Source organism: Dendropsophus ebraccatus, chromosome 2 (genome assembly GCF_027789765.1).
Source record: "Dendropsophus ebraccatus isolate aDenEbr1 chromosome 2, aDenEbr1.pat, whole genome shotgun sequence".
NCBI classification, from domain to species: Eukaryota; Metazoa; Chordata; class Amphibia; order Anura; family Hylidae; genus Dendropsophus; species Dendropsophus ebraccatus.
In genome coordinates, this window is record NC_091455.1 from 177,817,985 (window position 1) to 177,835,132 (window position 17,148).

The 17,148-nt window shown below is 38.3% G+C and overlaps 1 protein-coding gene across 4 annotated transcripts in view; it reads left to right on the top strand.

Annotated features, from left to right (window-relative positions):
* Positions 1–17,148, top strand: part of HDAC9 (histone deacetylase 9) — a 385,669-nt gene that overhangs the window by 346,047 nt on the left and 22,474 nt on the right. For all 4 annotated transcript variants that reach the window (XM_069958804.1, XM_069958805.1, XM_069958806.1 and 1 more), the window contains 2 exons: positions 12,021–12,152; positions 14,385–14,500. In XM_069958804.1, the coding sequence (XP_069814905.1) occupies positions 12,021–12,152; positions 14,385–14,500 (248 nt within the window). The remainder of the gene's footprint in view (positions 1–12,020; positions 12,153–14,384; positions 14,501–17,148) is intronic.

Consider the following 17,148-nt stretch of genomic DNA (forward strand, 5'->3'; position numbering starts at 1 on the left):
TACATAATTCTCTTCCAAAGGAAATAGCATTTCAGTAGTTTTTCCGCTGTGCCTCATTGAGTTATGGTGCTGCAAAATTATCCCAGTTAAATGACTCTACCAGATGGAAGGTTGCATTGTATATTTGGTTAATTAAGTTGTAGGGGACTGGAATAATATCCCCAAACACAAGCACCGTATCAGAGAAACAGGAACAATTAACGTCAATTTCTAGCTCTATTTTAAATGCCATGTTAAACAGGTGTCATCCATAATTTCGTTAACAAGACAAATAAACTTTCTAACCTAAAGGATAAAAAAAAAGTTATATAATTTATTATTTTTTCTTACAGATAGCTGGAATGAACCAGTCAGCACTCCATGATGTAATATAAACTCTTACTGACATTTGCGCTTTATTAAATTTTAGATGTAGCTTTGAAATATGTATTTTTAGTGTACTGTATGGACACTATTAGAGATGAGCAAACATTTTTAAAAAAATTGGTTCGGTAGCTTCGTGATTTTTGGGCACAAAATTTGGGTTTGTCCAAACTGAACTTTAAATAAACAACATTAAAACAGCTAAACAACTGTTTACTGTTTTGGTGCAGTTCAGATGTTCACTCATCTATACTTACCTGTCTGTGCTCCCTTGGTGTCCTTGGTCTCTAATCTCCGGTGTCCCCCACAGCCAAAATACCTTTTAGCCAATCACTGACTGAGGGACAGCGCCCCGGCCAGTGATTAGATGAGCAGGCTGTCAGTGTCGAGACACAAGGCTCAGCCAATCACTGACTGCAGCACTGCCGTGTCTCAGACAGTCAGTAACTGCCTGAGTGGGGTGTTACTCCAGAGATGAGAGTGACAGCAGGTTCAGCCAATCACTGACTGAGTGAAACAGGACAGTGCCGCAGCTAGTGATTGGCTTAGTGGACTGAGAAAAGAGTGAATCCCGCTCTACCAATCACTGGCTGGGGTCTCAGTCTCAGTCTGTAGTTGGCTTAGCAGGCTGGGGGCGGCTGGAGACACTAAAAACACAGAGGAGGACACCAGGGAAGCGTGGACAGGTAAGCATACCTTTTTTGTTTGTATATTTTTAGATGTGTGGTCGCCATTTTGAACAAATTTGAAAGCATACATTTTAATTTTAAAGCAAAATATTGCTCAGTTAACAAACTTCGCATATCACCTGACATAATTCTTCAATTGTCAAGACTCCTCTATAGTCGTGTGCATATTTATTTGAATGGGTAGAAGTGAACAAGCTGTTGCTGAAAATCTCTGACAGCTATCTATCTTCTGCAGGAAGCCAAGCAGATAATTCATGTGTGTGTGTGTGTGGGGGTGGGGGGGTGGGGGTTGGGGGGTTCATAGGTATGTGGGGACTTGGAGAAGTAGTTGACAAACATTCATCTGACAGCTATGGCATGTGTATCACTACCTTAAAAACAACATCTCCAGCTTCCAAGCTGTATAAATTGGACTTGTATTAATGTATTTCTGAATATCTCTCACTAGAAACCATAATAGAGACATGCTCTATTGGATACCATATCGCAAACCTGTTCTAGGGTGTCTCCACCCTCTGTGGTACAGCACCACATGTGCACTGTGTGCCATACACTGGTGCACTGCCTTAAAGGGGTATTCCCAACTCAGCTATGAATAGGAGATAACAAGCTAATTGTTGGGGGTCCGGCTGTTGGGAATCTCAAGAATGGGGTCACAATCATCCCTACAATAAAGCATGGAACATCCACCACACCTAGTAGTAAGACCCCCAACAATTAGCTTGTTATTCCCTGTCCTACATATAGGGAATAACAAGCTGAGATAGGAATACCCCTTTAAAGACTTATGCTATACACACAAACTCCGGCTACACAAAAGACTTGCTTCATTGTAGAAATATTTGGTTTATCGGGGTACTTAGGGCCCTAATACACGGCCCAATTATCATGCAAAAATCATTGTATCGTTTGAATTTAAATAGTAATCCTTTTGTGTGTATGCAGTCAACAATTGAAGAATTGTTTGTGTGTCACCGATCGCATTTTTGAAGCTGACCATAAAATCATTGTTAATCATTCGCTAATCGTTCCGTGTATGTACACATCGTTTGTTCTTTTGCTGGGATCAGAAGGAGCAAACGATAGTAGTAACGCTCATATTTATGATTGTAAGTAACGACTATAGTTCTGTGTCTTACGGTGAATGATTTCAGGCCATTCCCAAATGCGCCCGTTTATAATAGTTTATCGTTAATTGGTGAAAATGGAGAATCGCTTTGTCTACTAAGACCCTAGTGTTAAATGGGCAGAACCAATTCCTTTTAGATGAATGGATTTTGAGTTACAGAAATTCCATCCACCTAATACATCAAGCTGCAGTGAACACATGTAGAACGGTCCTTTCAGTCTACTAGCCCCAGCATGGTGTAATACATATATACTACTAGCAAACTCTACTACAGGCAATCAAAGCTCTAGTTTCTGGGGGGCCTATTTACAATGCCACTATTCACAATGCATTGGTGAGACACTATAGGAAACCATATGCATCATTAACAGAATTAGCATTGTGTTAATTTCTGTAGTATTTAGTTTTTACTTAGTGGGATAACTTAGATAGATAGATAGATAGATAGATAGATAGATAGATAGATAGATAGATAGACAGGCAGACAGATAATCATCTGTTTCTTGTGAACTAAATGAACTTCAAATAAAGGGTCTTAGTAATAAAAAACAAGAGAAGCATCAAATGCCCCCAGGGACAGAGCAGCACTTCTGTAATTTGTACTTATGAAGAACAAATGTGTGCCTTTGTCTAGGAACCATATGCTTTCATTGCGTAACATTCACACATTACGGCTAATGGCCGGTTAGTTACTAAAGGTTTCACATTTACATTTTACTAGTTAATCACCCCATGGTCTCTTAGAGGAGGCTGGAAAGTTTACTGCACCTCCAGTGGGTAACAGAATCTGGGGGAAGTAAAGATCCTAGTTGCACATTCCAAGTGTAGGGACCAGGAGTGACTTGAAAAACATCACATAGGGAGAACAGTTAAGCCTATTTCTTACATGGTGTTTGTGCTGTGGCAATGTCTATGGTTGTGTCTGTGACCCAGTGGGGTGTAGAACATCAGGCTACAGTGGGATAGTGTCTGAAGGGCAGTTAACACAATTGACTTGCAATCTGTGTTCAAATTTTTACATATTTTTAACTTTATTTTTAGTCAGTTTATTCAAACAGAGGGAACGGGTCCGGAAGGATGCAGATCTTTCTATTATAGTTTTTGTCTGTGTTGGTTCCACTTCTGGTTTTGGTAAAAATTCTTACCGAAATGAGGACCAAAATGTGGCTTGAAAAAAACAGAGTAGCAACGTAGGCTTAAAAGTTTTACCTAATAATCTTTATGGCTAATACAGTAACAATGATCATCCTGTTGTGAAATGACATACTCTTGCATGTTAACTTTATATTTGCAAAGGGTGGAGATTTATCAAGACTGGCATAGCAGTAAAGCAGTCAAGCAGTAAAGCAGTCTTAGCTAAATCCGTGCCCAAATGCCCTACACCAGAGAGGCAGCCTCAAAAATCTAAATGAAATATACAAAAATATACAAAATTAAACAAAAATATACAGCAATTAAATATACAAAAACTAAAATAAAGAATTCAGTAGACTTCTGCAAGACACATTTCAACCCTGGTATTATGCTGTCCAATGCCGGCACACCGCCATGGTTCTAATGCGTCTTGCAGTAGCGTGTTGCACTTTTTAATTCTTATTTTTGTATATTTTGTTTACACATGCCTTCAAGGGACTAAATGTACAAAAATAAGAACGAAAAAAATGCAATACAGATTATGGCTATGTTTACACTACATAAAAGTACGGCAGTTGTTGCCATCGGCAACAACAGTCGTACTTTGTACGGGTGAACAATGCCTATTGTTCTATGGGATCCCGTTCGGAGCGTATACACATTGTATGCGCTCCGGCCGGGATCCTGCATGGGGCTGCAAATAACTGACATGTCAGTTTTCTACGGCTGCAATTCAATGAATTGCGGCGGTAGGAAACCCTGTCAGTTCACACAGTGAAGCGAGCAGCTCCGGCCACTTGCTTCACTGTGTGCTATGGGAAAGATCATCCGGACGGTACTTAAGTTAATGGGTCTCCATACGTTGTGTGAACATAGCCTATATCTGATATTCAGCCATCAGTTATTGAGGGTTTTTACCAAGCATGCTCGTTCAACACTAATAAATGGTGATTATTATTAGCGTATAGGTGACCTAAATCAGAAAAAAAAAGCTGAATCTCTGTATTGTCTTGATGTGGTTGATCATATGAGGTCTTTGATACCATGGTACATAGTTGTGTGATTGCACATCCGGTATTTTCATCGACCCGCCATTTCAGTTTCCCCTTAAAAGTTTATATTGCAATGCACCCATAAACACGTTCCTTGTTGGTAGTGAAGATCTACTTTGTCTGTTTCCCCTTATAAAATAATGATGTATGAGGATCTTTTGTCATTTTGGAGAGAGATCAACTAAAGTGAAAACCTGAGATGACTATAGCATTCCTTCAATTTAAACAAGAAGTAAAGCATGCATAGTCACATACCTCAAGCCCTCGAAATGTTCTCTGGTGAGCGCAAGGAAATAATAAAGTAGAATTTATAATTGTCTGTTTCAGTGCGAGCGGGAACATCTGGTGGACATGTCTCATGGTGTACTCACCACAGCTGTGCTTTAATCACTATTGACTCACATATACCGATGGACTATAAAAAGATTATGTATTTTAAGAGGCGCTGATATATGGGGGGGGGGGGACTCAATGACATTGTTTGACTGTTGTTATTTGAAACATCAAGATTATTAATATGAAATAACATCATGCGAATGATCAAACACTTGAATCAAATACAAGTTAAAATATGTATCACCTGTACAGTAGCTGTACTCATTTAAACTACAGAGGACTTTTTTAAAGCGATTTTTTTGGGGCCTGGACTATTGGTGGCTAAGGCCCAATTCACTTCATGTGTGGAGGCTTCTGCTGGGCTGTACATGGTAACATGTTAAGAAGGGATACCAATGTGCAGCTTAAAATGTTGACGACCCTATAGACTTCAATAGTTCAATTTTAGTCCACTTGTGACTACGATCAGTCTATTTGGCGAACATACAGTATCTGCTCTCTGTGTGGGGGACGCAAAGACTTGGTCAGCCATGTTTTTGAGCACTACTCAGATAGTTGAAGAAATTGAATGAATGTGGTCACAAATAGAATTCCTTTGGCCCATTGAAGCCTTTGAGCTTTCAGCAAGTCATCAGGTTGTATTTTGCCATCTGACATTTTGCCAATGTACATCCTCAGAACCTCTGAAACATGATGTGAATGAGGCTTTAGAACCACACCTTTAGGACCAGCACTAGCAATAACTCCTTTGCCAGCATAATCAAAGACGACACTGCCTCTTATTTGTACTGGACAATAGAAGTCTCGGAGTCTTGGAAATATTCAACCAGTGGTTAAAGGTGTTGTTCTCCAAAAATTTTTTGGAAATGCTCATGGACTACAGTATATATAAAAGTAAATTATAGCCTAAAGTCTTTAATGAACCAAATGTATGTAAAAGAGTCTCCTTCTGGACTATCCTATGGCAAACATAGTTAACTATGCTCCCCAGTTCAAGGTCATCCCATACAGAACGTTTACTGTGTGGTATATGTTTTGTGTAGTGGAAGTCATTGGCAGGCATAGTCTATTCTATTACATATAGCTGCATACTCCTGGATTTGTGAAGTGTTAGCATAACCTTATACATTTTTTTTTAATTATATTCACATAGCAGGTAGCGGAAAGTTTCTACTAGTGGCACAAAGCCTTATTATGTACTTTATATTTTATATCAGGACATTGCTTATGTATCAGACATATTTTATTTTGCAGTAGGCTTAGATGGACTTTTATATTGTTACTATGTAATTATGATAGGTCACTACACCTCTGCACCACCCAAACTATTCTCATGTATGGCTGACGGGCCCCCAGGCATAAGGGGTCTACTTGCAACTGGAGCCTCTAAAGGCATTTTTGGTATAGTACATGACGACAATAGTTAAATCACAGGGTGCTGAACTCTATCCTAGTGTTTCATTTTGAAGAAATCCAGGACGGGGAGGAGATAAAGGAAGAGAATATCACATAGCCTTGTAATTAATGGGAGTATAAAATGTTTATCATTGAGGTGATCAGATTTCATATAAAAAGTCTACATGTCATATAAAGCTCAGCTTTGCTCCAAGAATGTACAGTAATAACTGCAATAAAATGAGCTATTTGTAAAAGTCTTCACTCTATCTTCAAAGAAGAGCTATGGAGCTTCCTGAATCTCGTGTTACCTATGTCTAGTGCAGACTCTACAAGAGGTCCTGGGTTCTCCTCTACCCCCATTTCCTGTCTTTTTTCATTAAGTCCTGATTTGCACTTGGCACACATCTCAGTGATACAAAGGTAGGAGTTGTTCTCCATCCGCAGACCATCAGAAGCGCTGTGTCATCTGCCTCTAACACAGGAACTGACCACTGACACTGTTTAACATGAAACAGCTTACCACTAAATTACAAAGCAGCCGGATAATGTCAGAAGAACAGTCTATTTCCAATGGTCAGTTGCTCGAGTAGATCACCAAAACTTATTTACTAGTGAATTAAATGGGGCATTATAATCATATCTTTATATATCAATCAAGAGTCCACCCTTTGGCACTCAAAGTACTAAGTATCATAAGATAAGATAAAGTAGAATACCAATATTTAGCAACAGCAGTCTACCTGCTTATTGTCAGTTTCAACGTAGGATGAGTTTTGGATACTCTTAAGGCTGTCCTATACAGGTTCAATAGCAAACTAACCAGCCAGGACTGAGGCTTTTCCCTCAAAATGCACATACTGGAGCATTTGTATGCCCAGCACAACAACAAACGTTAACCAGTGGAGAAGTCCATAGCGCCCAGTCCACATTCACACATAGGGGGAGATTTATCAAACATGGTGTAAAGTGAAACTGGCTCAGTTGCCCCTAGCAACCAATCAGATTCCACCTTTCATTTTCCAAAGAGTCTGTGAGGAGTGAAAGGTGGAATCTGATTGGTTGCTGGGGGCAACTGAGCCAGTTTCACTTTATACCATGTTTGATAAATCTCCCCCTATAGAGCTTAGTCTTGGTTTATAGGTCAAGTTTGACCAATATTTTAAAAATTCTTTTGCACAAATCTTTGTATCCACCGGAATACTGAACATTTCTGCAAATATTTTCATTAGAAGAGTCCTAATGGAAGTTATTTTTCAAAAGTATTATTGGAACCAGTATCAGAATTTGTACTTTTTTAAATACATATTTTTTTTTCTAAATTCCCTTTAAATGAGCTAAGAGTCAAATTGATTAAGCGTTTTTTTTTTGGATAACAATATAATTATTTTCCCCAAAATTTGTTTTACAACATCTACAAGGTTTTGCTATTCAACAATTTAACTCTTTCATTACCAAGATAATTTTAACTAATGAAAATCTTTTTCTTTCATAGAAACTGTTTTTAGAAAGCTAAATAGATTTGTAATTTACTTCAATTTTCAATTTACTCAAGTCTTCCCATACTTATCAGCTGCTGTATGTCCTACAGGAAGTGGTTTATTCTTTTCAGTATGACACAGTGCTCTCTGCTGACCTCTTTCCAACAACTATCCTATTTCTAACAACTGATAGTGTGTAAGCTCATGCATGCGAGCAGGGACCTCACTCCTCATGTATGGATAACTATATGTATCTCTCTGTAATGTCTATTTTTTGTCTATGTATGTACCCCCAGAATTGTAAAGTGCTGCGAAATCTGTTGGCGCTATATAAATATTATTATTATTATTATCCAGAGCAGGAAAGGTTTTCTATGGTGATTTGCTTCTGCTCTGGACAGTTCTTGTCTTAGACAGAGGTGACAGCAGAGAGAGAAAGAAAAACATTTCCTGCAGGACATACAGCACCTGATATGTATTGGGAAGATTTGAGATTTTTTAAATAGAAGTAAATTACAAATCTATATAACTTTCTGAAACCAGTTGATTTGAAATAAAAAGATTTTCACTGGATAACTCTTTTAATGAATTGGCATAGTTTATCTTTTTTATTTATTTATTTATTTATTTTGCATGCACTTGTTTAAAGGAATTGTATATCCCGCTCACTGCATGTGATCAAAACCATGCCCACATGCAATGACCAATAGCTGTTTGAATGGAGCTGCTGTTGTGTATGTAAACTACTACTCCATTCAATGAAGATATACTCAGCTATCGTTGGCAGTCCCATTCCATACAGTTTGATTAAAGCAATAGTGCACATACTAAATCATTACTCCATTCAAACAGGTGCACTCGTGACCCCCTCTCATGATCAGTGAGACCCCAGTTGTTGGACCTCCTTGAGACATTTATCACTTAAAATTTATACCAAGTTATAATATTGCCATGTGCATGATTCCTAGGCTAGATTCCTAGTAGAGTAATTTTCAGGTTCTTGGATAGAGATTCCTTTTTTAACCATAAAGTTACTGGATTATTTGGCATTTTATTATATTTAGATGAGTCATTTGCAGTTACTATAGCTCATACATGTACAGAGTCTCCTCAATACATTATATGACCACTCACCCATCCCGTACGTGTGATGTAAGTCTCCTCCAACCAATTTACTATCCAAAATGACCCTGCTATAATTCTGCTCTTCATGTGACCATTAACCTTTTCAACTTCTATGAATGAGTGCTTTGTGTTTATAAAATGTATCAGGTTATTGCCAGCATGCACAGCATGCAAGGTATATATATATATATATATATATATATATATATATATATATATATATATATATATATATAGTGTTATCTTCAGCAATACCTGCCTGACTCTGTGTGTGCTGTTGTCCTCAGAAAGCAAGTGCTGCCGTTCCCAATATCACGTGGACTTAGGAAATATGTTTATTTAAATTTATCAAGGGAAAAATGTCTCTGGCAACAGCAGGTTTTCATTGTAACTAATTGACCATGGGCTGCTGCGGGGGATACTAATTTCAGTAGATATGTACACAGCAAATAAAAAGGAAAGACTGAGATAGAAGTTTTCATTGGAAAAACATGTGCACGCTTTAGCATAAGGAATAACACATGTCAGGATGTGAGCTGGAAAAGATGCTTCAGATCAGGTGCAGCAAGACAGATAGAGTCTAGTCTATTCTGCACCTGCAAAGGGGGGAAAAATGAAGAAGAAGGACAATTACAGTGTATAAAGTAATAAAAATCAGTCCATCAATAAATGGGTTTAGTCAGTAAGACTGGTTTTAGATGGCCATGATATGGCCTGTCATAGAACCCTATAGTGACCTGTTTTCAGTTCAAGAGAACCATGGGAGGTCCAGGTGTTATATCCATGGGACTGTCTAAACCGAGGGCCATAGATAACATTATCTCAGAAAAGACTTGAGGCTTTGACATAGATTTACCATGAATTGGAATCAAAAGGGTTAAGGGGGTCAAGTAGGGGCATCCAAGATGGTGCCATTTTTTGCCATTTTTTACCTGGTGTTAGTGAACCTTTTTTCAGTTGTGTACTAACAATACAGTCACTCTGAGGAGGGGCACCCAGCACATGTTCTCACTATCAAGCGGCAAAGGAAATATGACCAGTCAGTAGAGATGAGCGAACTTGCCAAAAGTTCTGGTTTGCACAACCCAAACAATCAGCACCAGTAGGATTCAAATGCTGTGTAAATCTAATCTTTCAGGAAGTTAATTTGTCTCTTACCTGTCAGGTCTGGACCCCAACTCTCTAAGGACCTTTTAGCAGCTACCTTTGTCTGCCTCTAAGATACATATGCCCTTGAGCCTAAAAATCATAATATTTCCTTGTAACACCAGGCTTTACAGTTCTTAAAGTGTACCTTACATTATAACTTTCAAAATCTAAATCAACAGTAGATGTAAAATAAAGCAAGTTTGCAATATACATTAATTTTTGTTGTTATCATGCTGTGAACTTACCAGAAATCCAGGTCCAGTCTCCTGAAGGCAGATTTTTAGTCTTGTGCTGGTTGAAAAAAAAGAGACTAAACACATGAAGTCCGGCCAATACAGAGAGTCACGACTCAATGTGTCCATCAATCACATGACTGCCTTCTCTCTGTGAGCGCTCAGATGACCTGTTCTTCCTGTGCATGGACTCTTAAAAAAAATGCCATGTTCTCCATGAAAAAAAAGAAAGTAAAGAAAATAATATTAATTAATGCTAATTGCAGATGGGGGGGGGGGGTATGTGCAGTCTAATATTTCCCATGGTGCCCATAGTCATTTGTGTACGCGACTCTATATAACACACAAATATATGTATACACGTAATGGCTTCTCAATGTTTGGCACTCAAATTTCAAGAAGTATGGGAAGAAAAATAACACATTTAACTATACAAATTTACCATCGGCAAACATTAATGTAATCTTCTCTTTATTTTTTTCCCCACTAATTATTCAATTTTCTTCTAAGTTAATTTTAGGGTGAAAAAAAGTCTGCAGAATATTTATGTGTTTCCTCTCTTTCAATTCCAGATTGAATGTTTTCATTTCAATAATTTATGTTATGCAAGGTTACCTTCTCAGCAGGCAGACACATTCAGAGACATGAACTTATAAAAAAAAAGAAAGAAAAAAGAACCCGACTGCTGATGTGATTGAAATGCAGAGTGAAAAGTGTATGGTAAAAATAGGAAGGCAATCAGTGCCACTGGGCATGAAACACATTGACACATAAGTTCAACATCCCTCTGGTGAATACTGAACAGCTTTTTTTCTCTGAGCTGAGGGACTATATCTCACATTAGGCAGTCACTGCTATGGAAATCTCCTATGAAACTGATCTTAGAAAAACAGTGAGAGAATGCATAGATTTCCTCAGAGGGAAAAAAGGGACACTTGTTTACTTGTAAATATGCCATGCTTCATCCATATATATTTTGTAGGTTATTTTTATCGAATAATTGAGGTCATATTGTTCACATATCTATCAATTTTTTTTCTTTTTTTCTTTTTTTTTTCTTTTTTGGAAGATGATGTGGTCCATCAAATGGCAAATATCCGTAGATAAACAGTAGCAGTCTATAATTCTTGCAGTTACTGTAAACTAGTTTTGTAGCCATTGGCCTACTGGAAAAAAAAACTGAATGAACATGGTATGGCAACCCTCTAAGGGCAAACACACATAGCAAGCTAGACACCTAGCATTGGACTATTAAAGTCTGGTTGTCAAACTATAGCTCCTGGTGGAGAAGGGATTGAAGTAAAGGTGAGGGTGAGTAAAGGGTGAGGGAAGTAAAGGTTCCGATACACCGTCAGTAGCTGTAGGCCTTAGCCAAACCTTCATCTATTGGAACAGAAGGGAGGTAAGCTGCTGCCAAAAACAAGACTCAGGCAGTTAAAATATAATATTCCCGTTCCTTCTCTAATCTCATGTGTTGCTGGAGAGTTGTGAGGCCTCCGTACATATTAAACTGTTGGCCGATCCAGTCGAAATTGGCCAATGGGTTGGCAATTTTGTTACTGTAGTGTATGAGGACTTGAACTCTACCTACCACAGAAAAAATGACTATGCATAATGAAAAAAACATGCTTTTCGGGGATCTCTGTATTTTTCTCCATTGTCATTCTCTGCCCCATTCTGCATAATTTGTTGTATTTAATTGTTAACCCCTTAATTTTCATATTTTAAGACATACAACTATTCATATCAATAGTAATGTTTGTCAGCAATGTTCCCGTAGCTACACCCAGACGCTTGAACCTGTGGTCTTAGTCTCTTTTTTGTCAACTTTTGTGCAACTTTTCCTTGCTAACTAACAAAAAAAACAAATATGAAAAGATGGCACCTCTCCCATCAGTGCAGTTGGTAAATGTTTTTTTTTGTTTTCATTTCAGCATCAGAACCCAACCTGAAGGTTCGGTCTCGGTTAAAACAAAAAGTAGCAGAGAGAAGAAGTAGCCCTTTATTGAGAAGAAAAGATGGCAACGTGACAGGTTCATATAAGAAGAGAATATTTGAAGTGGCAGGTATGATTATTTATCATCCTGTAAAAAAATTCTACTCTATAGAACCATCGCATAACTGATATTTATTGTACCATATACCAAAAATATTATGTAGTTTGTTCTTACCTGGACTTTCTCTGGAAAGAGATTAAAACTATATAAATCTGTCCAAGCTGAGAGATCAGGTCCATGACCTTGCAGAGCATCATGGTCCTGGGATCATTTTTTGTTTATTTATTTTGCATATTTGTTGGGCAATTTACAGTATTCAACTAACAGTAATTGAAACAACTTCCATGCCAACCCATGCCTGGGAACGAGCTCATATAAGGAGTCGTATCATTATATTTCATTATCTTTGGCCTCTGTTTACAGAGATGTACAGCCAACTAATGATTTTTAGGCCTGCATAGATAATACAATAAGCCAACAAACAAGTGATTTCCCATTCGTTGGTTGATGGGTGGCCCTCGTACATGGGTCAAGTAATGAATATTCCTGCAAATGTTCATTCAGTTGATGTGGACCTATGAAAAGGTCCTTTAGTATCCTTTTAAATGAATCAAGCAGTGTTGGTGTTCTTTAGTATGTGCATTTTTTCTCTCCCATTGAGTCAGGATGGACATCTTATTTATGTATTGACATAGATAGGGGCAGAACAGTGGCAGCCTCCCCACTAGATTGATAGCATGTTATTATGACCTTTGGAAATCAACTTTGTTTATCTTTGGTGACACAGGAACAACCCACCGGCCTTAGTCTTTTAGAAAAAAACAAGGCTCTGTTCATAGTTTTTAGGTTTCATACCCATTAACTTTCTTGACTTCTTGTTTTATTTTTGTTGCAAATAAAAAACAAAAAAATTACAGTATGTCTCCTCAATTCTTATTCATTCATTTCTTTATCCAACATCAAAGTAAAGCAATTACACAATATAAAAAACCCACAAACCTCCATTGCACAGACTACTTACTTATTTTGTGCAACTATTTTTAATCTATGGAAAATCAGAGTTTGGTGGGGGATTCCAAGTAATTGAACAAAATACGAAAGGCATTTACCCTCATATCTAGGTAGACTAATGTCCTCTATCTATCAAGAACTACGACTATGTAAAATCAACATGACACACAAATCCCAGTAGTAAGGAAAGTAAGTCAAGCATGAAACTACTGGTTCCCATGTTTTTTTTTCTTTTGCCGTCTGGTCACCATATGTGATGAACAGCTCTATGCACCAGACTGACCACAAGCTGGGTGCCGCAGATCTTCCAGATGGTCCGCAGCAGGCATCTCTTTTATTAATAGTTTGATTATGTAAATCAGTTTATACATGAAGGTACCTTCCTCATTTGTCTGCACTCTATATTTTTTTCATGTTCTTTCATTTATTCGCTAAGTACTTTAATTGTGTCCTATGGTTCGATTACATTAGGAGCAAGTTGTTTTTTGTCGTGAGGCATGTGCATTGAAAGTGAACAGGACCATGACCTGACCATGACTGTCCTAGGACCAGGACCTTTTTCAAAGTCTTTTTTTTACCTCAAACTTGAAGCTTGAACATTTATTGAATTTGTTCTATATATTATTCTTTTTATAGGAAGGTGTAGCTTTAAGCTCTTTGGCCACGATGCAAAGTCTGTAACAGAGTCACCTACATGGGACATTTATTAACTTGGTTTACTCATACATGGCTGACATGACCTTTGGGCCCATCAGACGCCAAGGCCTGGGTGTTGTTGCTATCTCAGCACCTTATGTAGCAGTGCCTCTCGGAAGTACCCAGTTTGTTGCAGCCATCACTTTTGTTTGACGCACTGTGGATTGGCACGGTCTTTTCAACTTCCTAGCTGTATAAGAAAAAAGCTGAGTTGTCAGGTTATAAACAGCCATCACCATAAACAGAATTATCCTATTATCTTAGCCTAGGGCCACACTGCATTTTTGTGTCCATTTAACTTATCTGTTTAAAGGGGAAAATAAAAAAAACGGATGCAATTGTATGCCATAATGCAGCATCCGTTTTCCATTGACATTATAAAAGTAAACTAATGGAAGCTGATCCACAATGAATTCTCATTATCTCGATAATAGACCTTTGTAAAAGGGCCTCTCAATGTACCAGTGTCCTTATGCAAAAAATTGACCACTATCCTAGCCATAGGGAAATACAAATACTGTGTCATGTGATTAGTGTTACGACGTGTATTTTTCCATTCTATGCATTCATCGAGAATGTTTTCTTGTATTCTAGAGTCTTCAGTCAGTAGCAGCTCTCCGGTATCAGGACCCAGTTCTCCGAATAATGGCCCAGTTAGCATGGGTGTGGAAAACGAAAGCTCAGTCTTGCCAACGAACTCTCATCCTGAGGTAGGAGTTATAACTTGTGTGAGTGATAACTTTTACATAAATCCATAGATTTCCCTGATGAGTAAAAGTAAGATGACAACCTAATACCGTAATATTTATCACATCTATCCTATATTTCATATGAAATACTATTTTTCTTCAATATGATTTACTTTGGGGAAAACGTTTAAAGGTTAGACCAGTAATTCAATTGTCATAAAACACGCGTATGGAATTTGCATCAATTTGTTGCACAAAGTGTAAGTTGATGCACAACTATACATTTTTTAGATATACCATATATATATATATATATATATATATATCTATATATATATATATATATATATATATCATTTCTGAGAATTATTTAAAAAAATAATGATAATAGATCACTGTATAAATAGGGTCAATAAACGGGGTCAATTTAATGTATTATAAGCCAGCGATATCAGTAATGCCATAAATATCAGCTTAAGGCCATGTTCACATGGCGTGAAAGACCGGCCGCTTCGTGACACGGCCGGGTCATGGAGCGGCCGGTCTCTGAAAAGATCATCCCAGCCGGTACTGCAGTACCGGCCGGATGATCGTTTCGGCCACAGTGGTCTGATCCGGGCACATCAGCGTGCACCCGCATCAGAACTCCTCACTGCACACTATGAAGTTAGTCGCTCCGGCACTGACATGGTTTTCTACACCCGCTATTCACTGAATTGCGGTCGCAGAAAACTGACATGTCAGTTCTTTGCAGCGCCACGAGGGATCCCGGCCGGAGCGGATACTATGTGTATACACTCCGGTCCGGATCCCATAGAGCACAAGGCAACGTATGTTTTCGTGCAAAGTACGGCCGATGTTGCCAATAGCAACAACAGCCGTACTTTTACGAAAACATACATTGTGTGAACATAGCTTAAATATGTTTATATTTGTAGCTGTCGAAACGTATGGTCATCTTCTGACCTTGATCCCAGGCTTCTTTAAAGGGGTTATCCAGCACTACAAAAACACGGCCACTTTCCCCCTACTGTTGTCTCCAGATTGGGTGGGGTTTTGAAACTCAGTTCCATTAAAGTAAATGAAGCTTAATTGCAAACCACACCTGAACTGGAGACAACAGTAGGGGGAAAAGTGGCCATGTTTTTGAAGCGCTGGATAATCCCTTTAAGGTCCAACTGATGGAACTCAGTGTAAGTTTTATCCAACAATACTGCACAGCCAACAGAATGGATCAAGTACTTCGAACATATGAATGATTTACATACTTGAAGCAGGACCCCTTTAGCTCACACTAGGTGGGTTGCAATTGCTTTTCAGCTCAAACATTTTTGTAGTTGGTAAACCTATTTCTGAACACCCTAATAGGGAACTGTTGAATTCATGGATGGAGATCTCACATTCAGGATCTCCATCTCTTGGCCAGAGTAAAGAGTGTTCACAAAGAGTGTCTCCTGTTGTAGAGGACCAGTTCTGATCTACTTCAACGGAAACTCTTAAAGGGAACCCATCACCTAAAAATAATTGGTCTTTATTTCTGCTCAGAAGTATCATAGAGGCGTGGCCAGGGAGTTTCAGTGACCTGACCACTCCTCCATAGCACTTAAAACAATAATTTAACGTGAAAGACAACTACAAAAAAGGTAGGAATGGTCTCATTGCTTACATATTTCTGTAGCCATGTAAGCAGTATGGGACATCTTTTCTAGCTAATGCTTTATTTTACCTGTGGTGGCACTTTTGAGAAACTGGACACTTTCACCACAGCTCCAAAGTGATTCATGGTAGTTCTAGCAAGGATATTTTGAGTTGATCATGGCCAAGAAATCTTATAACAAACATATAGTTTAGGGCCGAGAACCCTCCAAAGAATTTTTTTTAAGGTCTCATGCACACATGTATTATATGTACAGATTTTACAGATCTGCTATATACCAATATAGACTGCCCATACTGTACTGTATTTACATGGGGTTCTGCTTGAGGTAAACTCAAGGACAAATTCTACCTGTATGTCAGTTTACAAGTAGAAGAAATGCATGGTTTTATCATCATCTTTTTCTTATCATTAGTAATTGATGATCTTCACGTTCCATTAAATTCTTCACAATTTTGCTGCAGGACGTATAAAATACAGTTTATTACTCTTGCAGAATAAATTTAATTCCAGCCATTGTGCTGCTACGACATCTTTGCTTCCAGTCAAAAAAATAAATGTGCTTGGGCGGCAGAAATTTTAGGTCACCAGCAGGACATAGAGCCAAAGCCTTAGTCACTTCTACTTCCAGCTTTCCCATTCATAAGAAATTAATTGTTAGTGAACTGTGATCCTGAGGGCAGGTGTTTGACCCCTGTCCACTGATTAGTAGCCCCCTGTGGACGCCAGAAGAGAAATAATGCTACGCTGATAGCTAACATGTGGCTTTATCTTGTAACCCTTTTGTATAAGGAGCCAGGGATGTCAGATTGAGGTGGAAGAATGAAGACATCATTACTGCACAATTAGTCAATTAGGAAGTGTTCAGTAATGGAGGTCTCACTGCTCCAGGTATACAAAGGTTCAGGATCTCACCGCCATGTAGGGCGTCCGGTAATAGTCGCACTTGCTATTAATAAAAGGTTTCTCTCTGTGCATTTATCAAATTTCAGGCTGACAAATGCCTTCGAGA